General features: G+C 40.2%; 1 protein-coding gene across 2 annotated transcripts in view; it reads left to right on the top strand.

Moving 5' to 3' along the window:
• The window catches only part of LOC108896760 (E3 ubiquitin-protein ligase RNF31), a 32,208-nt gene extending 8,240 nt beyond the window's left edge, over nucleotides 1–23,968 (top strand). The window contains exons 10-24 of one of the 2 annotated variants that reach the window (XM_018696002.2): nucleotides 6,788–7,021; nucleotides 7,107–7,292; nucleotides 7,413–7,580; nucleotides 7,694–7,879; nucleotides 9,398–9,604; nucleotides 9,695–9,868; nucleotides 10,192–10,290; nucleotides 11,530–11,619; nucleotides 12,279–12,393; nucleotides 13,399–13,511; nucleotides 15,055–15,165; nucleotides 15,779–15,827; nucleotides 19,930–20,026; nucleotides 21,189–21,354; nucleotides 21,782–23,968. In XM_018696002.2, coding sequence (XP_018551518.1) covers nucleotides 6,788–7,021; nucleotides 7,107–7,292; nucleotides 7,413–7,580; nucleotides 7,694–7,879; nucleotides 9,398–9,604; nucleotides 9,695–9,868; nucleotides 10,192–10,290; nucleotides 11,530–11,619; nucleotides 12,279–12,393; nucleotides 13,399–13,511; nucleotides 15,055–15,165; nucleotides 15,779–15,827; nucleotides 19,930–20,026; nucleotides 21,189–21,354; nucleotides 21,782–21,832 — 2,046 coding nt within the window. In that variant the 3' untranslated portion in view covers nucleotides 21,833–23,968. Of the gene's footprint in view, nucleotides 1–6,787; nucleotides 7,022–7,106; nucleotides 7,293–7,412; nucleotides 7,581–7,693; nucleotides 7,880–9,397; nucleotides 9,605–9,694; nucleotides 9,869–10,191; nucleotides 10,291–11,529; nucleotides 11,620–12,278; nucleotides 12,394–13,398; nucleotides 13,512–15,054; nucleotides 15,166–15,778; nucleotides 15,828–19,929; nucleotides 20,027–21,188; nucleotides 21,758–21,781 lie in introns of those variants that run through there. The other variant, XM_051070202.1, reaches the window with a different exon arrangement.
• The last annotated feature ends 2,532 nt before the right edge of the window (nucleotides 23,969–26,500 follow it).

Raw genomic sequence — 26,500 nt, 5'->3', positions numbered from 1 at the left:
GAGCCATCGACTGTAATGGGAAACTGAATCACCTTTATTTTTATTTTCAGTGTATCAAGTTAATTATATCTTCACCAGTTTTGTATTTAACATTTAATTTCTGTGAAGTTCTCTCCCCAGAGAGGTCAGACAGATCCATAAAAAGACTTGAGAGTAAATGGCGCAGTGTTGATATTTGGTGCCTATGTTCTGAATTTCCTACTCTCTCACAGAATGTGAGAACAGCTAGTGACACATCAGACTTTCTTTCAAAGCCACATCACTTACAAATTCCTCATCCTCACTCGGGTGTGTATTGCGTCTTAATGTCACAATAGATATATTACGCTTTTTCGACCCAAAGTAACTGAAAGAGAATACTGCCATAGTGAAAAAAATTGATTTAAATCAAGGATAAAAGTAGTCTCGCATAACCAGACCAATCTCCACAGCACTGTCTCAGCACTGGAGGAAAGGTCTGGCAGCACCCACTGTCATGGGGGGGAGGAAGAGTGGTTTAAGTTACCAGATTTCACCTACATATGCAAAGGTATCCTCTACTAATCCCAGTTTGTCACATCTTTCATTTTATCAAAATAAGTCAGAACAGGCATCCAAACCTTGTTAAACTTGTCCTTATTACCTCTCAGGGTGAATTTAATCTTATCCAACTTAAGGTGAAACATAATATCCTTGATCCATTTGGCATGGGATGGGGGTTTGGAGCTCTTTAACAGTATTTGGCGATGGGCAAGTAAAGTAGTGAAAGCCACCACATAGTACATATTTAATGGCCAGACACAGTCCCCGTCTTACACCAAATAAAGCTATTAAAGGATGTGGATCAATAACCATACTAAAAACCTCAGCTCAAGGAATTACATATTGCGAGCCAGAATGTGCGAAGAGTGGAACATGTCCAGAACATATGTATTAAGGTCGCTGGTGCTTGTTTGCACCCGTCACCTGTAGGGTCGATACTGGGGTAGATCCTAGCCAATTAAATTGTATAAGGCCATGTCTATTACAAGAGGAAGATGAGTGTACTTGCTTTAGAAATGATTCCCACACATCATTGGAAAGAGGTGTGCCAAGATCCTCCTCCCACAGAGTGTTAATATTGGCAGTGGGCTGAGGATTTATGTTAGTTAGTGTATTATATATCCTTGTGATGGCGCCCTTAAGACTTATCTTTGTGGCTAGAAGAGTGTCTAGGGGTGTCTCTGGAGGTAGCTCAGGGAAAGCCAAATTTTCTTGCCAGCTGAGCAAATGATGCAATACCCCCTCAATATACAAATCTTAAACAACTTGTATTCCGTTCTTGTGCCATGCGCGAAAAGACAGATCCCACTGGGCTGGTGTAAAGAGATGGTTTGACGCAACGGGTGCCAATAAGGAGTCTTTTTGCAGGCTCAATTGCTTCCTAACCTGTGACCAAATTTTAAGTGTACAAGCTACGACCAGGTTAATGTATGATGTGGGAATTGCCAGAGATAAAGGGGAGGTTAACTAAAGAGTGAAAAGGGAGATCATGTGCTTCTATCTTTACTCAATCTGGCACATGCTCAGGAGGGTTACTTTGGACATGTGTGATAACTTTCTAAATATTACAAGCCCAATAATAGTAAAGGAGGTTGGGCATGGACATCCCTCCCAATATTTTGGGTCTTTGTAAAAAAGCCTTAGCAATCCGAGGCTGCCTGCCATCCCAAATGAAATTAGAGAATATCCTATCAAGAGAACTCCTTTTTGGAGATGAATACAGGGATATTCTGACAAAGATATATGAATTTGGGAATTATGTTCATTTTAAGCAAGTTGGTACACCCAGCCAATGATAATGGCTGGGCGTACCAACGCTCCAAATCTTTTTTGCATTTGTCAATTAAAGGGGAAAAATTAAATTTATATAATAGCTGAAAAGAGCGATGGACAGTAATCCCCAAGTATTTAAAATGGGATGTTACTCTCTTGAAGGGGAACATGGAGGCAGGAATATTAAGAGCGGTGGGATTCAGAGGGAAAACTTCACTTTTTTGCGTATTGACCTTATAACCGGAGAGTTTCCAAAACTGTTCCAGCTTAGATAGAATGGACGGAAGGGACTTTGCAGGGTTAGTAATATATAGGAGGAGGTCGTCTGTGCACAGTGACACCTTGTGTGCCTTATCACCTCGGATTATCCCCTCGAAAGAGCTGCACTGTCTTAAAGAAATTGCAAGTGCCTCAATCACTAAGTTGAAAAGCAGCGGCAATAGGGGGCATCCCTGTCTCGTTCCACGATACAAAGGGATATAGCTTAATTGTACCTCATTTGTTCGAACTGAGGCTAAGGGACCGCTGTAAAGTAATTTGATCTAGGAAATAAATGTGGGTCCGAAGCCAAATCTTGAAAGGGTATTGAAAAGGAAGCCCCATTCCTCCCGGTCAAAAGCCTTTTCTGCATCAAGGGCCACAATAATTTCAGGAGAATAAGATTTTGACTGGGTGTACAATATATCAAGGAGCCTACGGGTATTCGAGAAGGAGTGTCGTCCTTGAAACAAATCCTGTCTGGTCAGGTGAAATAAGGGCTGGGAGAACCCTTTCAATGCGCTTGGCAAGACATTTCGCTAGAATCTTATAATCCACATTAAGTAGACTAATTGGGCAGTAGGACTCACAGTGAAGGGGGTCTTTGTCTTTTTTGGGAATTAGACATTGAGGCTTGCCTCAATGTTTGTGGCAGCTGGTCGTGCAAGAGGGCTTCATTGTATGTATTCAAAAGTAATGGAGAAAGCTCACTGGGGAACCTTTTAAAAAATTCCACTGAGAACCCATCGGGCCCAGGTGTTTTTCCAGACTGCATGCAGTTAATGGCTTCCCGAACCTCATCAACTGTCAATGGATTGTCGAGAGTGGATCTCAAAGTATCGTTCAGCCTAGGTAGATTCAGTTCCTGATAAAAATAGTCTGCTTCGCCGGGGCCAGTGGTGCACTTGGAAGTATATAATTTACCATAGTACTCAGCAAATTTATCATTGATTTGTTTGTGGTCAGTAACCATGGAGCCTGAACTGGTCTGTATTTGACGCAACATGAATGATTGTCGAGCTTGGTGAGCCAAAAGTCTGCCCACTTTGTCCCCGAATTCATACACGGTGTGTCTGGCCCTTAGAAGCAGGTGCTCTGCCTTAGAGGTTGAGGCTAGATCAAACTCAGTTTGAAGACGAATCCTCTTCTGATGGAGTTCAGGGGTAGGTGAGGTTGCATACTGTGCATCTAACTGGGCTATGTTGTCACTGAGTTCCTTTAATTTAGAGATGTTTTCTTTTTTACTGTGGGAAGTAAAACTGAAAATCTGGCCATGCAGGAAGGTCTCCCAAAGAATACCATGAGAGATATCTGGCGTAGCATTTGTTTCAATAAAGAACTTTATCTGAGTGCTCACAAATTCTGTAAATTTAGAATCTGAAAGTAAAAGAGAGTTCAAGTGCCATGCTCTGCATGTAGGGGGTTGCTCGGGGAAAGACACTTCGAAAGAGAGTGGGGCATGATCGGAGATGACAATACTATGATATGTGATGCGATCTATAAGGGGAATAAGCCGAGTGTCTGGTAAAAAATAATCAATTCGAGAGTAAGTACTATGAACTGGAGAGAAGAAAAAAAACGCTCTACTACTTGGAAATTTGAACCTCCAGGGTTTGAACAACCCATATTGTTCTATGTAGTTATGAATGACTTTGGCTGACTTGGAAAGCAATCCAGGTTTGGTAGTAGAACAGTCTAGCTCAGGCTATTCTCTACCCCCTCTCCCCCCCTCTCCCCCTCTCTCTCCTTCTTAACCCAACCGGTCGAGGCAGATGGCCGCCCACCCTGAGTCCGGTTCTGCTCGAGGTTTCTGCCTCTTAAAAGGAAGTTTTCCCTTGCCACTGTCGCCTAGTGCTTGCTCATGGTGGGATTTGTTGGGTCTCTCTCTGTAAATACCTATTTTAAAGAGTATGGTCTAGACCTGCTCTATATGAAAAGTGCCTTGAGATGACTGTTGTTGTGATATGGTGCTATATAAATAAAATTGAATTGAATTGAATTGACTAAGAACGCAATAAGTCCAATAATTAAATTATGAATGTCAACATCAGGCAGGGCTGAAAAAAAAGATTTCATAAAAGCGTCAGCGTTTGCTAGAATTACAAATTTATTAAAAAGTTTACCATTGACTATCACATATCTACCGCTTGGGTCGGTCACGATTTTCTCAGCTGTGAATAAGATATCTTTGTGAATGAGTATGGCAGTGCCTCTGGCCTTAGAGTTGAATCTCGAGTGGAAAACCTCCCCAACCCAGCCTCTACAAATTCTGTTAACGTCAGCGTTGCGAAAGTGTGTTTCTCGTAGGAACGCTATCCCCACATGTAGCTGAGAGAGATGAGCCAGAACTCTATTCCTTTTAACTGGGTGGTTTAAGCCATTAAACCTAACACAAATGCAAACTAACACATGCATCTTAGGACTCCTCACCAAAGTCTAAAGTTGTAAGTGACAACTTATATCATCAAAAGGAAAAAAAAATAAAATAAAATAGATAATAATAATAATGATAATAATGATAAATACAATAATAATAACAATAATAATAATAATTTAGCAATAATAATATTTCTTCTTATCTTTCTATTTTATCCTCTTTTTTTCCAGCTGTAACTGAAACTACTTTTCAAATTTTAAACCCAATGCCTAAGAATGATTTACTGTCTTGCTTATTTTAGTCAGGAATCATTCATTTTAGGGATACTAGTTGCAGGGGCACATCACAGCAGGTCTCAACTAGCTTTTCACCATGGGTCAGACAGATATTACAGAAAACACACTGATAAAATCTGCTGATTTAAAGGAAATACAGTGTGGTAACATAATCATACCATCATCTTATTTCTTTCCAAGAACAAATCATTTTAAATCAATTTCTGACATAGCCCTCACAGTGAGACACAGAGGGATACTGTGCTTTGCAGCAGCATCTCAGAAAATGAATCCGCACTTCACCTCATCAGGGTTGCTGCTACAGGACAAACACATCGACCCCTGACTAAAGCTTTCTGCTGACCAGCTCTTTTTCCAAGGTTCCTAAAAGACAAACAATACAGTTACTGTATATTTGTTATACTCTTTGCTTTAAAGAAGCTGAAGAATCCTCAAACCTGGAATAAGTCAGAAAGAACTAACTCCCGTATGGTGTCTTCACATCATTTTATTGCTGCGGCAGATACAAACAACTTTTTTTTTTTTTTTTTTTAGATCAAGTTTAACTTAAAAGTTATGTCACAACATTAAACACTGCCAATCACATTTGAACCTCGACCAGTAAAGCTTGGTAAATACACCAGAAAGACTTTGTCATCTAGTTTCTTAGCTCTTTAAATGAAAGCCAAAGAATCTGAGGGTGTTCTTCCTTGCACTTCTGGCATTTTATAGACAAGGGATATCAGCCAGTTGAGTTAAGATAATTAGACAAAGGTATATAATGCCTCCAGAAAGATGGACCATGACAGAATGCAAAAACTGAATTTTGCATTTTTGTTTTGGGAGTTGTGCTGTGAATCTTGTGAGAAATCTATATATTATTGTTTATTATATTTGTCAATCTATCCAGTGTACATGCAATATTGTCACACTGCAGATTCTGTAATCTACGTTTGACAGTGATTAAACTAAACTTACTGCTGTCTCTTTCACTACAGCATTTTGGTGAAAAGTAACTGACTGTGCCAGCTCTATCTATAAAGTCTTACTTTCTGTTTTGACAGACACCTCCACCCTCACCCCTCTGTAATTTTAAGTTATTTTGAACCTATTTCCCCTCCTTTCTTTGTGTGAATCATGAAGCCAATTGCCACTATTCACTGCATATAATTCCATTCTTTGTCAAACAAATATTTCATACAGTTGGACCCATGGTTTTGTCCATAATAAATTTGTCTAAAGTAAGCGGCTACATCCCATCCACCTTCATGCAAGCTGAAATTCAACTATTTATCCAAAAACCTAACTTAGATCCAACTGTACTCAGCAACTCTCAAAACAAATCTCAAAAATATCTTTCCTGTCCAAGGTCCTGGAAAAAGTTGTGCAAACACAACATTTTGGACAAATACCAATCTAGTTTCAAGATGGACCACAGTGCTGAGTCTGCTCTGCTGAGGGCGACAAATGATTTGCTGCTGTCAGGAGACTCTGAAAACCATGCCATTTTAATTTTCATTTATTTGATACAGTTGACCATCCCATACTCTTGGAGTGTGTCAAACATGTAAGACATTTAACAAAAGGCACTTGACTAGTTCACGTCAATAAATAACTTTGACTTGACTTCTAATGATTGATTCCAATCAGCTGATGAATTAATATTCATGCGATTAATACTGTAATATGAAAAATGTTACTGTCAGTTTTCTCCTGTCTTTAAATATAAAACTTCCAAATGGAAATTTCAGACGACCTTTGGAAGATACCCACTTGAATTGTCTAACTCAAATTTTTGAAGCCTCATATTCAGATAAAGTTTGGGTTATATTTTTACACAGAACAAGAACTGTTGATGTTGCCCTCCATCAGTTACATTGGAAGTGTATTGTAGAGGAATATCTTGATGATGGCTGTTAATTACTTTAGATGACTTTAGATGCTACTGACATTGACCATAGCTCAGGGTGTGAACACAACCATTTACAGGTATTTTTGAAACTCTCTCTGTTTCTCTGTCTCATTCTCTCTCTGCCTGCCTGTCCATTGATATGTCTATCTCTTTCTCTCCCTCTCTCTCCAGTGGGTGTGTCAGTTCTGTACCTATCTGAACTACTCTCCTGCTACAGTGTGTGAGATGTGTGACCTGGCTCGTCCAGAGCCTGCACCCCTGCCTGTGAAGCTCCGCCCTCCCTCTCCTGTCAGAAGGGTCCCTGCCCTGCCAATCAAACCCAAAGAGCCCGCCCCTGAAGACCTTGACTCCTGGAGGCAGAGACTGATGAAGGAGGAGGGGCTTAAGCTGATTCAGTTAATAAGAGCAAGTCAACTTCATTTCATTTCCAGAGATCTAGACTAGATTGGTTGTCTGTATTCTAGTGTATCTGACCTTCATGTCTGTGCAGGATGGGGAGAAGAAAGGAGTTAGTCCAGAGGAGGTGTACACAAGCATGAGAGTAGCTGGGGACAGCAGCATCCTACCCTGCAAGTGGTTAAAGACAGAGCTTCCTCTGCTGTTAGACCAGATCAGGATATTGGTGGCAACATCCTCCCTTAAGTCTGTTTCTGACAAGAGCACAACAGAGCACATGGTAAGTATGCTTCTCTCAGTACAAATCAAAGTCTTTTTAATCCTGACAAATCATGCCTTTATGTTCCTCTGACTGTCACTGTCATGTTGTCTGTTAATGATTGACTGTCCTTTAACACAGAACAGGTCATGTGACACTCCCACTGAGGATGCTGGGAAAGGGGTGTACCCTGTAAAAACTGAAAGCGTGGTCCAGCTGTCCAGAGCAGAGGCCAAGCAAGCCTGGCTGACAGCAGGGGGTGACACTGAGAGAGCTGCCAGACAAGCACTGAGAGACAGACTTGCCAAGGTGACAGATATACCTCCATGAAATGTAAAGTGATGTACAGTAATATTCCACCAGCCTCCTTTTTGTCTGGAGGTGCTACTAGATTGTTACTTTTCCTCACTCTGCTCTTTCAGGTAAAGGAGCTGTGTGCATTAGGCTTCAGTGATGAGGCTCGCTGCCATGATGTTTTGAGACAGAGTGGTGGCGAGGTGAGAGGGGCCCTGGCCCTGCTGCAGCGACCCCTTCTGGAGCCCTTCCACAACCGCATTTGGAGTGACAAGCCTGAGCCTCCTGTAGACATCCATCACCCTGACAAACAGGTGAGAGGCCCAACACTGGAAAGCCATTTAAATTCTCTTATCAGGTTATCAGATATTTAGAAATTCAGAAACTCCTCAGTAGTTCATCCTGCCCCTTAATGTCATGGTAAAGCATAGATTTGTCCACATTAAGGTCAGGGGGTTGGAGCAGGAAAAGACAGTTAGAGATGTTTTGGTCATAAACCTCTAAGATTTCCACAAAGAGGTCTGGGAGAACTTAAACCACAAAAAAATAAGAATGGGATGATAAAAAGTACTGTTTTCTCTTTTAGGATTTTGTGTCAATCTTCCATTGTGTGGAAGTCTGGGTTAAAGGACCCAGTACCTTTATATTTTATTTGCACTAAATAATATTTTATATTAACAATGGATCAAATGAGCACACATTATGTGAAAGTTCCCCTGCTGTGCCCCTCAGCTCTCTGAAGCTTGTTTGGTGTTTTTACATCACAGTTTTGGATTTCCAGCCCTCTGCTGTCTTAATGATGTTTCCAAGAGTACCCTTCTTGTTTCCTGCCAGCCCAGGGATTCCAAGCCTGCTTCTCTGACCACACCGCTGCAAACAATGACTGCAAACAGCTTTTCCATCAGGGCATGTACTGGACAACTGGCAAGTGTCCTTGCAGCCATCTTCAACATCCTTAGGCCAAGCATCCCCATATGCTCCAAATCAACCTTGATTGTTTTGGTGTCTAAAAAGTCTCACATGTTCTGTCTGAATGACTACCACACAATAGCACACACACCTATTATCATGAAGTGCTTGTAGAGGCTAGTCCTGCGGCACACTAAGTCCAGCCATCCCATCACACTTGACTGCCTCTAGTCTGCTTGCTGCTCTGCTGAGGATGCTGTAGAAGGTAAGCCTCCCCTCAGCTATCCTCAGCATTTTCTACAGAGGCCACCTTGACCACCTGCATCACTGTCTGGGATGGGCACTGACCCCCCCCCCCACCCCTCACAACACTCCTATGATGCAGGGTAGACCCACAGGACCCTCAGCATTTTGAAGGACCCCACCCACCCTAACCTCAGCGTCCTCATCCTCCTACCATCTAGCAGGAAGCACCGGAGCCTCCAAGCAGTCTGCAGCAGCTGGTTTCCTCAGCCCACCCCACAGATAATGCCACAACCATACACACATCACTTTAAGCCTCTGTGCCTTAAAATCCACTGCAGTGAATGGAATCTGTAAGCTACCATTTATTTGTCAAGTCTTTACTATGATGTGTACATAAATGTCTTGTGCAGTCTACAACTGAGTATGCTGCCACTGTGCTGAGTGCTTAATCTTTATTTTAAGATTTTGTGATGTTTGTACCTGTTTTGCTCATTTTGGAAATAGTTTTATTATATTGTTTGTAGCACATTGTTCTTAAAAAGCTGTCAGATGTTGCACTGTACTACATGAGCAACAACATTTTGTTTGAACCTTAAAGAGAATGTTGTGCAGTGTATAAATCAGGCTGGTGTGGATACGTAATCTATTGTCTGTATTATTCCTTTCTTCTCTTCCAGCGGATATGTAGGAGGTTACTAGCAGTGTACGATCTTCCTAGCTGGGGTCGTTGTGAGCTGGCACTGTCGCTGCTTCTGGAGCACAGTGCCCCCTACTCGCTGGAGGATGTTGTGCAGGCTGTACGAGAGTCCCATGACAGGGAGTTTATCAAGAGAGTGCTTGCTAAAGAGTGTCCCATCTGTCTGTCTGTCTTCCCCCACAGCAAGGTACTGAGGCATGAATGTTTCCATGAGTTTTGCAGCACTTCAGGATATCCTCAGTCATTTCCTACTGTCCCATTCTCCCTTCTTTCTCAGATGCAGTCTCTGACATCGTGTCAGTGTTCAGTATGCTGTGGTTGTTTCCAGCAGCACTTCACTATCGCTGTAAGGGACAAACACATCAGGGACATGGTGTGTCCGGTCTGCTGGGAACCCAACATTAACGACCCTGAACACCTCAACAGCTACTTCTCCACTCTGGACATCCAGGTAGGGAAGCAGGTGAACCAAGGAAGGAACACCAATCCAACAGTGTCAGAATGATCTATTCACCAACACTGGTACCTCCTCATACCACAAAGTGGCAAAGCAAAATTCAGTGTGTCCTTGTGAGATATAGGTTGTGGTTTGTGACATAGTGACTGCTTGCCCTCTCAGGCGCTAACCACACTGTGTGTTAATTCATAAAAATGTATTTGCACCATCCACTGTTGAGGACTGTCTGCAGGCCATGCCTCCTTTGTGGAGCAGTTTACTGTACACTCCAGCAGAGCAAGGTTATATAAAACTGTGTGTTGTATTGCATGCTTCAGCTGAGAGAGTGCCTGGAGCCAGAGGTCTATGAGCTGTTCCATAAGAAACTGACAGAGCAGGCTCTAATCAAGGATCCCAAGTTCCTCTGGTGTTGTCATGTGAGTACACTATGGGTCAGTCTTGGCTTTGTCATCTAAAGTTATGGAGACCAAAAAAAAGGGTACTTTTTAAGACAGTGCTTAAAGACTACTACTAGACTGCCTCAAGAATAAACATCTCAGAACCACATCTGTTTCTGGCACACCACCATGTCAAGTCAAGTCAAATTTTATTTATATAGCGCCAATTCACAACAGAAGTTATTTCGAGACGCTGTATCTGTTGTTTTATTTTGCTTAACATTCTCCAACTAGTAGAAGTGTTTAAATTGGCATCTAGAATCTCAGGGGTGGCTGTGGCTCAGGAGGTAGAGCGGCAATCACCACCAATCAGAAGGTCAGTGTGGTCGGTGGTTTGATTCCCGGCTCCTCCAGTCCACATAGTCCTTGGGCAAGATACTGAACCCCAAATTGCCTCCGATGTGTGTCATCGGATCTGTGTCTGTGTTAGAAAGCAAATTGTATAGAACAAGTGCTGTGTGAATGTGATCTGTAGTGTGAAGCGCTTTGAGTGGTCGAAAAAGAATAGAAAAGCGCTATATAAGTACAGCCCATTTACCATAAAATCAATGTTTAATGTGGTTAAATGTGGTGCAGTTGTCCACTTGTCTTAAATCGTGTGCAAATGACACTAGAATGCGTTTTATATTTTATTCTTGAAATGCATCACAATACCAGCACTACTTTGTCACATTTTATGATATGATGGGACACTTTAAAATATGAGACCAAGCAAAATTAAGATTGAATAGACATTATGTTATGCAGTCATGCTTCAACAAACAATTTTTTCATGATGTATTTCTATTGTCATTGTACCAGTTAACTGATTTCCTGAAGAATTTCTTGACTCACCACACCCTCTGATCTATATTCTCCTTCAGCCAGCCCTTTTATGCCCCAGGCCTACATTTTGTGCTTGTCATTACACTGTACAATTAAAATAGTACCCCAAGGAGATTCAGTGATACTGGACATGTTGGTCCGTTGGTCTTATTTTATTTGTGTGCAGTCAGTGTAGTAAAGCATTTTCTTTAAAGCAGCACAACTCACCTAAACGCAAGGAGCAATTTTCTAGACCTGAAAATGTTAACATTACTTATAATATTAAGTTTATTTTTTATATTCAAATTTATTTTTCTTGAAAATTCATTGTAGCTAAATGATTTTGTATTCAATAATAATACTCTTTTTGACTGTTTCCTCTCCTCTCCTCCTCTTCTTCTCCCCTCTTCACAGTGTTCATATGGGTTTATCTATGATGGAGACCAGCTGAAGGTTTCCTGTTTTCAGTGTCGCAACAGTTTCTGTGCTCAGTGTAAAAAGCCTGTAAGTATTCTGTCGCCCTGCGTTGTCTTGTTTTCTCTCTCTTTGGTCATCACAAGTGATGTTGTTTGTGCTTGTCTTCTCTTCTCCCCCCAGTCACCAAAGGTATAAGATAAGATAAGATATACTTTATTTATCCCACTTGTGGGATTTAGACTAAAGATATAGACTATAGACTGTGGGGTATGGACTAAACAAATGATCAAAATCACCCCAAATACACCTCTGTGCACTCAACTCATTACTGACTAATTTGCTTTCAGGGCTTTGGACTTTCCATTATACCTGACACAAGTATGTGTCCCCATTAATCTGAACTAATCTTTGTAATATTAATGACAAATGACCAAAGTCAGAGTCTTCTTCTCACTCTTTGTCTTTTTATATGTCTTTATCCTTCTGACATTAAGTGTAAGCCTTGTGTTTGCGTTTACATTTCAACATAAACGTATGAGTGACCACTCTCTTAAAATTTTAATTGGACTAATAACTTATTAATGAAGAGCCAGTTTTCTTAACTGAAAAAACACACTAACTGTATTTCCATTTAGCTCCCTTTTAGCCCTTTTAAAAACACTGACTTCCTGGGTGCAGGTACAGTACAGGTGGTTACCAAATTGGTAAAAGTCCAGAACAAATGTGTTTTTGTATCATCTCTGCAGTGGGAGTCTCAGCATGCAGGTCTGTCCTGCGAACAGTACCAGTCATGGAAAAGAGAGAATGATCCAGAGTATCAGAGACAGGGTCTGGCTGGATACCTCAGAGACAACGGCATCAGTGAGCATATGCACACACACACACACACACACACACACACACACACATTTGTTTTGCTATCCTAGCCCCTTACCCTAACCTTAACCATCACAACTGAATTCTTTGCCTTACCCTAACCATAAAACCAAATCCTAACCCTCAAAAAGTAGTCAATACCCTCAATTCTGGTCCCACAATGACAATGAGTCCCCATTTGTGTGTGAGTTCCACACACACACACATGCATACAGTAAGGGTGTATTAATAATAGATTTCTGAATGTAAAACAAAACACCATGTAATCAGCTGTTTGGTAGACAACAGAATTTCCTCTTCCCCATATTCTTATCTAAAAAGAAAACTCTCAAGGCAGCACACCACCACCACTGCACCTCCCCACACCAAACTTTATTAAACTCTGTTATTTTCAACTCAGAAATAATTTGAAATGAATTTGGGTTCTTAAAGTCCTTCAAACAGAAGACGATCGTACTGGGAGAGAGATTACACTGTTAATGCGGAGGAGGTCAAGGGACTTAGGTGCAAGTAAATGAAAGCTCATACATAGTCAAACTGAGGTGCAAACACATTTATTGCTAACACTACAGTGACAAACTCTAACCACAACTAACACACAACACAGACACAAAGGAAAAGGAGGTAGAGACAGAGACAGAGGTTTTAGGCAGGTTGTGATTGAGTGAGTCATTTGAGAAACTGTCAATCTGATCTGGCAACACTGGGTGAAATGTAAAGGTCATTTCTCCTGCCCTCTGATCCTCTCCTGGCACATGCTCAGCTAGTGATGAGTCTTTCTAGTGAGGCAGCTTGCCTTCAGTTTGACCTTCCCGTAGGAGACACAGGACTGAAACACATTTATTTAGTGAATTAATTAGTAGTTGTAGTTGTACATTCAATGGAAATACATTTCCTAATGCACTGACACTGCCTCCCTTTTCTCTCTGTTTTCTGTCCTCCTCTGTCTCACCATTCACATCCTCACTGTCCTCTCATCCTGCGCTCCAGCCTGTCCTAACTGCCGCTTCCAGTATGCGCTGTCTAAAGGAGGCTGTATGCATTTCTGCTGCTCACAGTGTCGTTATCAGTTCTGCAGTGGCTGCAACAACCCTTTCCACACTGTGAGTCTGACACACATTATAGTCCTCAACATGGTGTAATTATCAAAAGAGAAGTGAGAAGTAATGAAAACAGTAATGGTCATGGCCTGGTAATGTTGATTTCCTCTCTTATTTGTGGTGCTGTTTTTCGCCAATCTCTCTTACTGGTGACAGTGATGTTTATCCTCTGCTTCTGTAGTAACCCTCTTTCTTCCAGACCTTTTTCTATCATTATAACTTCCAGTTTCTTCTAGTCTCTTCAGTGTGTAGTGAACTCCTTTGTTGGACACCATTAGGTGTTTTGCAATTTCTCTTTCAGCATATCCTTCTTTCCTCAATGTACAAATCTGTGCTCTTGTTTCTTTACTCAGTTGTTTCTAGCCATTTCTGTGGTAGTTTGTCAGAGATATGAACACAGTTGAGATTTATTGGGATTTTTGTATGCAAACTCTCAAAAGCCAAAGAGCTAAATAATGCAAACTGTGATTTGTTTTTTAACTTTTGCACTGAAGCTGTGACTCTTCCAAATCTTCTCAACCCTAAAACTAAGCCCTTCTTTTCTTTTGTTAACATTTATTCAGCAATGGTAACATCAATGTATACCTAAAGGTAAATCTTCTCAATGAAAGCAAAGTCTGATCATGCAGTAAATACATCAAAATCCATAGAACTCATACTGGTTTTAAAGAAAGGCATTGTGAACAGAAACTTGAAGTTGCGTCCAAACTTTTGGGCTGTAGTGTGTATATAGAAAGAGAAAACAGAAGAAGAGACCCATAGCCAATGTTCCCCCTAATTTTTCATGTGTCTGAGCATACACACAAATTCCCTGAAAATTGCTTGGACCACTGTGAGCAACATCAGACATGCACACTGTCACACACTGTCATTTTATGCGCTACATAGTTTTGCTGTGCGCGGAGAAAGCGGGAGCAGTGCGCGATTGTGCAGGCACACAGCTTAGAGGGAACATTGCCCATAGCTATACTGTGTGTTGAGAATACACTCCACAATGGTGATAATGTGATATAATATGACACAATGTACATTAGTGCAAGTCAGCAGCAATCCAGCATTGTTGACATCCATGTTTACTAGCTTGCAGTCTTCTTCGGCCTTTGCTAGCACATTGCAGTATGTCTTGGGATGTTTTTGTTAGCTTGGTATGTTACTACTATGCAACTACTATCAACTACTGAAACACACTTTTTTCAGTGTAGGTGACTGGACTAGAAGTGCTATAATTCATAATTACATAATATTGAATAATTGTCATTTTGTGAAAATACAAACTGAAAACCTTTACAGAATAACAGTTTTTCTTTTCTTTCAAAAAATGTTTAAATTGTTTGAGTTTAGATACTTTTCTTAACATTAACACTTATTAAGAAACATTACTGTGCCACCTGGAATGACGGTGTATTCGTAACTGACCAAACACACAAAACTCATAGTAACAATGAAATTCCTCAAACACATGTGGCACAGATACATATTAAGGTTACTGTGAAGGTGATTAACAGGTGTCTGATAGGTGTCTTTTCTTCTGCTGACTTCCCATCAGACCTGTGCAGTGGATGAGTGCAGTGTGTCTGGACTACATGCCCATCATCCCAGAGACTGTCTTTTCTATCTGAGAGACTGGGAACCTTCCAGACTGCAGGCTTTACTCCAGGTACACACATACACACACACACAGAGCACACCCCAGTATAATACAGGTGATTGGAATTTAGGCTGTGGTAGTCATAGCACTGAAACAAACCAACCTTCTGCTGAGAAAAGGAGTTGGAAACTGTTCAGAGGAATTCCTTTTTATGGTGGATTTGTTTTGCATGATTCTGTTGTAGCTTGGGAAAATTCAAGTCATTATGATAAATGTGTCCGTGTGGGAAAATTATGTCGGCCAACATTGGACAAAGCATTGCATTTTAGAAGACACAACAATGAATATCTGGGGTAAAAAGGAGTAGTTCTTTTACATCCAGAAAATTTCTCGCCCCACTGCATACTTCTATAAAGACAAGGGTATTAATGGTCGGAACTGTAGCATCCTATTATACGTCCATGGCCAGTCAACATATCAGTGGGAGTTTACTTCTGCATAGTATCACTGATTTAACTTGGGTTCTGTCCACTCACTAACAGGAAGTGGTGTCCCTACCTTTTCCATTTTTTATTATTTAGTGAAATGTTGTATTTTCTATTTTGTGGTTTTTGCCTCAAGGCCACTGTACAAAACTCAGTGTGGTTAACCACTGTTTTCCTCTTTTCTTTGTGACTCCCAGAATAATGAAGTGGCCTTCAACACTGAACCCCCTCCTGGAACACAGACAGGTGGGCCATGCACATCTTTTTTAATGTTAAAGTAAACATTTGCTTTAAATTTTATTTGGAAACTCAGTTCCCCAACTAAAACTAACACAGTCTAATACAACAGCTCTGCAATAAATTTTACCTTCAGAAAGGTTATGATAATTTAGTACATTTTTGTTCAAATGATTTTAGAAGGATGTTCATTCAGCTTTATGTTCATTTTTGAGATCATAGTTTGTGCTGTTGTTGAGTTGTATTGTGGTCTACTGACAAGCTTTTTTTAAATATTTTGTTACATTTATGTAAATATTCAGAACACCTCTCAGTAAAACACAGTACAGTTCAACAGCACTAGAAACTAAAATGAAATGTAAATGTAAATGATCATACAGTTGAATCAACACCTCTCTAAAACAGTTTGAACAAAACCTGAACATCAGAAATTAGGGATGCAACGATACCACCTTTTTTCAAACCGATACGATACCGATACGAGCAATGTACTGGGTCAGAGCCTCTGTTATTTTCACTGTGTGCGGGTTGTCTCTTAACATCTTCTCTCTCTTCTCCAGAGTTTGCTGCAAAGTTAGTTGTTGCTGTTTGCCATTATTAGCAAACGCTTCGAACTCGGCATGATGTTGGTTTTTTAGATGTTTTATCAGAGCATAATTTGCCGTCTACTTTACTTTAGTCACCATCATCCTCTTTGAAATACCTCCACACTGCCGACATTGCTCCTCCTAGCTCTCATTTAGCACCTGACCACCCAACTGAACGTCATGCTGCCATAAAGTGGTATCGGCCTGTGGTATCGGAACAGTTTTACGAGTACGAGTACAGGAAAAGGGTATCGGACCCGATACTGGTATCGGTATCAGTGCATCCCTATCAGAAATCAGTATTAGCTAGATGGACCTAATAAACTGCCGAGTGTATTTATTATACATTTTTTCATGTACACAAGAAGCTATACTTAAAAGCATCCATCAATTTTTTATAATTAGTCATATTCAGAATAGCAGCAAAGGAAGGCATACATAGTATTGTAATCTCTGTGAAAAACTGTGTGTCAGAGTGTCAGATTTACAAGGGCTTCATGGAATTACAAGAGGCCTAATATAGGATTTAGCATGTATCTAATGATTTTTAGACAATAACCACATTCATGGAAAACAGAAAGGACAAGAAGTGATGTAATAAGACAAAACAAAGATGTGGAAAATATACAGTTTTGTCCACTCAATTGACTCTACCTGAGACAGACAGACAGATAGAGTAGGAGGAGATGGTTAATATGGATGTTAGTACTGAGATTAATGCAACCAAACACCCACAGATTATCTAAACAAAACAAAAAGCATTAAGTTGCAGCCTGTAGTCATTTTCAATTCAATTCAATTCAATTTTATTTATATAGCGCCATATCAGGCTGGTTGGGTTGAGAAGGAGAGAGGGGGGAAGAGGGGGAGAGGAGGTAGAGAATAGCGAGAGAAGAACATAGCATAATGCAGATTCCATGTAAAAAATGTAAGGTGATACTAATAATACAGTAGTAGTAATGATAGTAGTGAAGTGTTAACTGCTAATGTAGCAATAAAACTAATCGCAGTATAAGTAACTTCTAATTCTAGCAGCAGGTGTTGAGTGGAGTTGTAGGAGCAGCAGGAGACTTGTCATCACAGATCAGACTCTACAGCTCCAGAGGCAGAAATACCTGCAGAAAGAGACAGAAGAGGAGAGAGAGACGGAAGAGTACAATACTACAGGAAAGGGAAGATATTGAGTTAGTAACATGATGGTTCAAGCCTGAGCCAACCCTATAAGCTTTATCAAAGAGGAAAGTTTTAAGCCAACTCTTAAAGGTACAGAGGGTGTCTGCCTCCCGGACCGAAACTGGGAGAAGGTTCCACAGTAGAGGAGCCTGATAACTGAAGGCTCTGCCTCCCATTTGACTCTTAGAAACTCTGGGAACCACCAGTAAACCAGCATTCTGGGAGTGCAGAGTCCTAGTGGGATTGTAGGGGACTATGAGATCTTTAAGGAGAGATGGAGCCTGACCATTAAGGGCTTTGTAAGTGAGGAGGAGGATTTTGAATTCTACTCTGGATTTGACTGGGAGCCAATGCAGAGAGGCTAACACAGGAGAAATATGGTCTCTTTTCCTAGTTCCTGTCAGTAATCGTGCTGCAGCATTTTGAATCAGCTGCAGAGTCTTTAGAGACTTGTTGGGGCAGCCTGATAATAATGAATTACAGTAGTCCAGCCTAGAAGTAACAAATGCATGGACTAGTTTTTCTGCATCTTTTTGAGACAGAAAATGTCTAATTTTGGTGATATTACGCAGGTGAAAGAAGGCAGTCCTAGAAGTTTGTTTTATATGTGAGTTAAAGGACATATCCTGATCAAAGATGACTCCCAGATTCTTTACAGTGGAGCTGGAAGCCAGGACAATGCTGTCTAGTGGAACTACATCACTAGAAATTTTTTTCTGATGTGTGTGTTCAGGACCAAGTACAATGACTTCAGTTTTATCTGAGTTCAATATTAAAAAATTGCTTGTCATCCAGGTTTTAATGTCCCTAAGACAAGCCTGGAGTTTGGCTAGCTGATTGGTTTCATCAGGCTCCATTGACAGATAAAGCTGTGTATCATCTGCATAACAATGGAAATTTTTAGAGTGTTTCCTGATAATATTGCCCAATGGAAGCATATACAAAGTGAAGAGGATTGGTCCAAGCACTGACCCTTGTGGAACTCCATGTCTAACTTTTGTGTACATGGAGTAGTTAACATGTACAAACTGAAGCCTATCAGATAGATAGGACTTAAACCAGTTTAGTGCAGTTCCTTTAATACCAATAAAGTGCTCCAGTCTCTGTAAAAGAATGTGATGGTCAATCGTATCAAAAGCAGCACTGAGATCTAACAAGACAAGTACAGAAACAAGTCCGTTGTCTGATCCTATCAGGAGGTCGTTCGTAACTTTTACAAGTGCTGTCTCTGTGCTGTGATACAACCTAAATCCTGACTGAAAAACCTCAAAAAAACTATTATCCTGTAGAAAGTCGCACAACTGTTTTGCAGCTGCTTTCTCTAGGATTTTGGAAAGAAGGGGAGGTTAGATATTGGTCTGTAATTGGCTCATATGTCTGGATCTAGAGTGGGCTTTTTTAGAAGAGGTTTGATTACAGCTACTTTATACGACTGTGGCACATAACCTGTTACCAAGGACAGATTTAACATATCTAATACAGGACTTCAAATTAAGGGCAGAGCTTCCTTAAGCAGCCTAGTTGGGATGGGGTCTAGGAAACAAGTTGAAGGTTTAAATGCTGAAATAATTGATGTGAGCTGGGGGAGGTCGATGGGAGAAAAGGAGTCAAGGTTAGGTTTTGCAGTTGAGTCTATGGATTCTGTGTTTTGACATAAATGTATTTTATTGTTCATTGATGGTCAAGTTTAACTAAAACTCCCCATCCCCTATTTATTTGCATGTCAATAAGCAGACTGTGTGTTAATTAATAATGGCCTAATTGCTTATTTTTTGTGTATAATCATCAGTATTTACTCATAAATACAACTGTTCTTGTGATTAAAATAAATCCAATGAGTGCTGTGTTCAGACCTCAGAGGTAGAGAATTTTCCCAGTGAAGCTGACAGTCGCACAGTGTGACTGAATGAAATCAACTTGTGTGATCCTCCCTTAAATGCATATGCAGTGAGAAGAGTGCACACCTTGTAGACACTCACTACAATGACATGCAAACTGCCACTCTGGCCTGCTGGATCTGTTTTATAAATACAACACACTACTGTGCAGCTTAACAAAGCTGTTAGAATGGCTGTCGACTTAATCTTGTTATGTGAGATACTGTTTAACGAGCGCTAGCCATGCACTGGAAAGTTTATTAAGTTTTAGCAACATATCAGATCAGTCAGACACCTATGATGTAGATGTTTCCATTCTAACCATTGCAGCAACACTTGAGCCTCAGCTAAAGAGTGTGGAGCTTGGATTATTTGTGTAAGCAACAACATAAAAAGGATGTATATCATATTTGTGTGTTCCCTTTTACCCCTTCTCCACTTTTCTCTTTCTTCATCTTCCCTCTGTTTTTCCAGGTCTGTGTGGAGTGATAGAGCAGAAGGATGAGGGAGGGCAGCAGCCAGATTCAGCCTGTGGAGCTCAGACCCAACCTGGACATGCTGGACTCTGCGAGTATGACGGCTTTATTCAGTATTGTTTCCTCCTATCTCCAACCAAGGCAACGTGTTATATATGCTGCAGTAGGTGTCTTAAAACCCTGAGTCACTGGGAATACCTAAGGTGCACATGTTCTTTACTGTTGTGTGATCATTTGGGTGATCATGCATCCCTCAGTCACATTCTCCACCTGCCTTTTGCTGACAAAACCATCTTTCCAGGGACTTTAATAATGTGCTCCACTTACCTGTGTGATTTGGGACAAAAATGTATGAAACATACCCATAGCTTTGTTTGTAAATATTACTTAATGCAGGTTTGTTCAGTCAGTGATGGCAGCTGCTCCAGTGAGCAGTATCATCACTGATTGAACAGCTAAGGGTCTGAATAAGTGCACCAACTAACAAAATAAACACTAGCATGCTAATACATAACCCATTTAGACTGAAGTGAAAAGTAGGTAATATGGAAAATGTTTGACATATCTATGTCTGTATTTCCTCAAAACAAGATCAAGTGTGAGGCAACAATACAGTAGCAAAAGAATTACCACCTAATGGGTTTATTTATTTGTAATCAGGGGGCTACTGTCAGTAGGTACTCAACCTTATGGTGATGGTATTTAACAATCAAAAAAACATTATAGATGCCTTCACATTCATTTCACTGACTGCTCTTAAAACTGCTGTTTCTTGCCCTGTTTGACTGTTATAATTAAGCCGTCTGTAACCAAGTCTGTGTCCCCAGGTCTCAACAATGGAAAGTACCAGTTAGCTGGTCACTAATGAATTCCATGTTTTAAAAAAAGTTCATTTCCACCACAGTACAACAGAGTCATGTTGTTTTCACAACTCTGCTGCTTTCTCTTCTGAACACTAGCACTGTTTACCAGTCACCTCTGTGTTGTTTTTCAATCACTGTTAAGTTGCTGTCAACGCACCAAACAAAAAACTCAAAGATACAAGTGACTGAGAGATGTTCAGTCAGTGATTGATGGCAATTATCAAGCCAAAGGATTGTCAACATGACAAAAAAGATCCAAGTAGTAAAAAGAAAACAAATTTACTTTAATAGGTAACAACATAACATGTCATGCAGATCAGTTCATAGTTTTGTCATACTAGCAGGAAGCTGTCATACTGTGAACATGCTAATATGGTGGTGTTCTGGTGTGCAGGAAGCATTACCGGGAGTATCTGGTCAGCCTGATCAACAGCCACTCTATCGACCCTGCCCCCCTCTACAGCTCCAACGAGCTGCTGCTGGCCTGCAGGAGGTACAAGGTGGATGACACCCGTAGGGACGGAGAGGATGGCTTCACCTACTACAGCAGACTGCTCGAGGTGTGTGTGTGTGTGTGTGTGTGTGTGTGTGTGTGTGTGTGTGTGTGTGTGTGTGTGTGTGTGTGTGTGTGTGTGTGTGTGTGTGTGTGTGTGTGTGTGTCTTTTGGTTAATGGATTGTCATGAAATTTCATTCAGACATTAATGTTCTCTTAGGATGAATCTCAATAAGCTCTTGTTCCAACACTGTCAAATCTGTCATACTCTGATTGGGTGAGACAATACTATCTTTGAGGATTTCAGGAATTTTATTTATACACTGATCAACCACAGCATTAGAACCAGTTACTATTTTTTAATGGTGTGGCTGATCAGTGTATATTTTATATATCACACTGTATGAACTAATATGTTACATACATTTCATTTGATCTATACCATTTTATTTTGTTAGGGTGCAATTAACATCACTCTGTGGTCTCTTTGTAGAAACTGATGGATGAAGTACCGCTTGGCGACAAGGTACCTCGTAAGAAATAATGAATGCTTTACTTCCTGTTTCTTGTTTTCTTCAGTCCGTATGACTTGAGATTTGGCACAGATGTACATCTCAGTGTTTTCTACAAAAAGCCTCTTGGACATTAAACACCACTATGATGGATTTTTTTCTATAATGTGAAGAATGGTCATATGATATAGACTTTTTGAATTCTGAATCTGTCAAAACCACATTTGGTATAAAATATTACTGTACTGACATAGACAGTTATGTTATAAATGGCGAAGATCTATAAAAAATACATGGCTGCCATCAATTGAAAAACTTTGCAAAGGGTGTGGCTCAGCAAGCTAGAACTGAAGCTGTCTTGAAGCAATCCTGATTAAACTCAGTTAGGACCTCTAGCACTGAGCACATACACCATTATGCTGTCATGCTGTCGTGAAAACTGTATAAGTGAAAACATACCCTGCAATCTGAGTCATCTGAAACATGGCAAAAAACAACTTCTCCTTTCATAAGCCTGTCATTAACTTCAGCCAGTCAGAAATATTAATAAATGCACTGAAGTAGATTTTATCATTGAGCTCACCAATTTATTTGCTATATGGTAGACAAGGTAAGATGTCATTTACTACATGGACAATTTGTTGACAGTTTTGGACAGTTTTTCTCAGTATAGATTGTGTAATGAAACAAAGATGTGATCTGTCTCATTCCTTTAAACAGAATTAAACTAGCTGATGTGACTTTGTTCGGCTTTGTCAAGCCTGAAACCAGCTCGTTGCTGCTCGCAGCCTTACTTGTGGGCATTCAGAATTTGCTGATATTCAGGAGAATTCACTCTCCCCTCTATACATGCACTGTTCATGTGCCACTGGCTGCCAAACCATCCCAAAGCTAAATATTTACACCCCCATGCTGAGCAGTTGGCAAGGTATTTTCTCCATCAATTACTGCTCCTTTTTTCTCTCAAACACACCTTTGGTGATCGTGGCCAAAGAGTTAAGTTTTAATGTCATCTGTCACCAGCACTTAATTCCAAAACAAACAGAACTCCTTACCCTGTCTGTAAGAGTGAACCCAGCCACCTTACGGATGAAGCTCAGCTTGTATTCGCAATCTCATTCTTATGGTCACCACCCAGAGTTCATGATCTTGGGTGAGAGTTGTAACCTGAATCAAGTGGTAAATTGACAGCTTTGCCTTCTGGCTCAGCTCCCTCTTCACTGTACCAGTCTGGTACAGCACCTGCATTACTTACTGCTACTTCAATTAAGGTCTAACAAATTCTAAAGTAGAGGGCTACCCATACTTCCAGTGTTAAGTGTTCATTTTTAATTTTCACGGGTGGCCAAGCTTTTGTTTAGAGAGCACAGGTGGCTGCATAAAAAGCATTCAGTCCACCTCTCATGCCATTATCATGGAAAACAAAGTGATTCCACTGATATCTAAAAATGTCTCTGTTTCGTTTACTTATGTGTCACTTTATCATAAACTCTACTTGTGTCTCTGTCAGGATATTGTAGAGATGGACAGTGACTGGATTGGTCTGATTGTTGGCAAGCTTTGATCTAATCCTCTGAACTGAACCTATTCTAGAGCAGGGTAGCAGTGCAGCATAGGTTATCATGGTGATCATCCCCAGGTTGATACAGAAAAACCTGAATTAAACCCAAAGATAGCTAGAGAACTAACTGATCTCACCCTATTGTGTTGAATTGCATATATTTACCATGCATACATTGCATACCTCACTTACCTTGCATACATACCATGAAATTCTTTTTACTGCACATTTGTCTTTGTTTGGTTTTATTTATTTGATGTAAAATAAAATACTATTATTGTGCATGGTTATTCTTGACATGTGAGTATTGTATTGGAATCAGATTACAGATTTTAACAGTATTTACAGATGGTTTTTGTCTTGTATTGTGTTGGGTGCTGTTAAAGTGTGATTAATATGCAGCAGTATGTTCAACCTGATGAATGTGAACTTGTGTTGAACAGGTCTGTAACTTGCTGATGAATACAAAACTACTGCCTTGTTTGACAAAAGTGTCATTCTCTTGAATCTACTGTATTGTACTGTACAGATACAAATCACAAGTGTAAGTCCCAGTCAGAGTGCATGCTGTATTCTGTACTATGTCAAAATAAATGTTAACAGTTGAGTGGTGTACTTATTTCTGTGCTGTTTGACTTGAATCTAACATGTCTGTGATGAGGTCAGTTAACAAATCAGCCATGCTGTTGCAAACATATGACTAGAAAATATTGTGTTAGATGCCTCAACTACATTGTGCTCCTCCTCTGTGGTCACCTATACCTGCAACCAAAGTCATTCCCAGGTAAAATCAACAAATGTCCAGGTTAATGACAACAGCTCTGCTGTGTATTTTGGCGTTTGAAATGAATGATCACAGTGAAAATTGGAGGTGAATAAAGGTCTTCTTCAGTCTGCTGGGTGCATCTGACCTTCTGAATGGTGATGATTCCAAGATTTCACCTTGAGTTGACTGATTATATTCCCTTTTGAGCAGGTTTCTATTACCTGTGTTGTGACTTCACCTGTTCACTTGTTACTGTCAGTGCCAGTTCCAGGCCACACAGACATTTGCTCACCAAGTAAAAGTGGTGCCCTTCTCATTAATTTGACTGGGAGAAGTGTGATGTGGTGTCTGAAGGTCGTCCAAAATAGTGTTGCATTATTTGGCAAAAAAGTTGAACCAGATAGCAATGCAAAGTGACAAGGCACTGCTTTTGCCAATCACATACATGCAAGCCCATTCCTCCAACAGGACTATTCCTCTATTGTATTCACATTCCCACCCACACAGGGGACATGTCTGTCTGAACGCAGCCTAAGATGTAACACTAATAACTGATTCTAAATTAAAGGTGGATGGGCATTGCCATACTTGGAGCTCTTCTGTTAATGCGAGTAGCAGTTGTGGCATGTACATTTGGCCGGGGCAGAAGATACGTTTGGACAGAGGAACACTGAAATTAGTACCCCATGTATCAGCTTAGTTTTGCTAAAGTAGATTCAATTCAATTCAATTCATTTTATTTATATAGCGCCATATCACAACAAAAGTCATCTCAAGGCACTTTTCATATAGAGCAGGTCTAGACCATACTCTTTAGAATAAGTATTTACAGAGAGAGACCTAACAAATCCCACCATGAGCAAACGTTAGGTGACAGTGGCAAAGAAAAACTTCCTTTAAAGAGGCAGAAACCTCGAGCAGAACCGGACTCTGGGTGGGCGGCCATCTGCCTCGACCTGTTGGGTTAAGAAAGATCAATTCATCTTTAACCAAAAAAGTATATCAGCCTTATAGGAACTTCTGTAATGACACCAGGAGGTAACTCTACCCTAGACTTTGGATTGTGGTGATTTGACAATTAAAATTTATTTTCTGTTGGAACAAACATTAATAATCATAACCTCTGTTGAAAATATACTCAATGGTTACAGTGTCCTTCAACAGAAAATGAGACAAAACAGTTAAATGAATTGTTCTTACAGTTGCATGCTGCAAGAATCTTGCTCTCTATTCTGTGCATGGTGGCTTATAAGTGTGGGCACATGCTTGTAGTTATTTATTCTCATTTTTGGTTTGTGTATGCTGCCTTTTGGATTCTGTACTGTACTTCTCTTGTTCAACTCCACCTGCAGGAGGTCAAAATATATTCCCAAGATGTACTGGAATCCTGAGATGTATTTTTATTATGTAAAAATGTAATGTATTATGTTATTTTGATTTCCTAGTTGCTCTCTGTAATGATTCATCCCTAGCTTTTGCCATATGTTGTTGGAACTTCCTATCTGGTCTACAGGAACAACAATTGTGAACATCATTTCCCATGAGTAAGGTTCACTGACACTTGAGAAACTGAAACTATTTTTAGCCAGCAATGGGTTGCAAATTATAAAATATATTACAATGAAACCTTTTCTTCCTTATGCCTTAGGGAAATAAAATCAAGTCACTTATCACAGGACTTGCTAGTATAAATAAACTTTTTTTTTTTTTTTTTTTTACCAAGCACCAAGAAGAGAAGGTTAACAATGCATACTACATTAGCCATTAAACCAACAATAGTATGGACTTGTCTATCATACTAGAGTGAGTGAGTGAGTGATTTTCTTGTGTATAATGTTGAATTATAAAAGATTATTCATCATTAGTGACCCTGTGTTACAAAAAAAGTTAGTAAATAAAAACATACTCTGATTCAATGATTTCCAAATAAACAACCACCTGTCAAATCAAAAAGTCTATTCTATTCTATTCTATTCTATTTAGTCCAACAGACTAGAGAGCAGAGAGTTTGTGTTTAGTATTTGGATGAGAAGTGAATTAAAAGGATAACAGTAAAGAGAATGAACCTCCTGTACCTTGTTGTCCTGTTTGAGGTCAGTCCTGCCAACAGACTCATGTTTAGTACTTTAGGTCTAGGTCTCTGGTTCTCCTGGTTCAACACTACAGTAGACAATGCTATTCTAGACGATGAGACCTTCAAACTCTGTGGCAGTTTGAAGGAGAAGGTTCAGGACAAATGAAGTGCTGTACAGCACAGTATAAAATGATTTGGTAATGTTTTCAGAAGTGCTTAAACACTTGCTAAAACTGTAAGTATATGAAGTGAAGCTGCTGCCGGAGCTGCTGTTAACAGGAATCGTAGGATCTGTCCAT

Source organism: Lates calcarifer, linkage group LG4 (assembly GCF_001640805.2).
Source record: "Lates calcarifer isolate ASB-BC8 linkage group LG4, TLL_Latcal_v3, whole genome shotgun sequence".
NCBI lineage: Eukaryota > Metazoa > Chordata > Actinopteri > Centropomidae > Lates > Lates calcarifer.
Note: the sequence above shows the minus strand (reverse complement) of the source record. Positions and strands in the feature narration are given on the sequence as shown.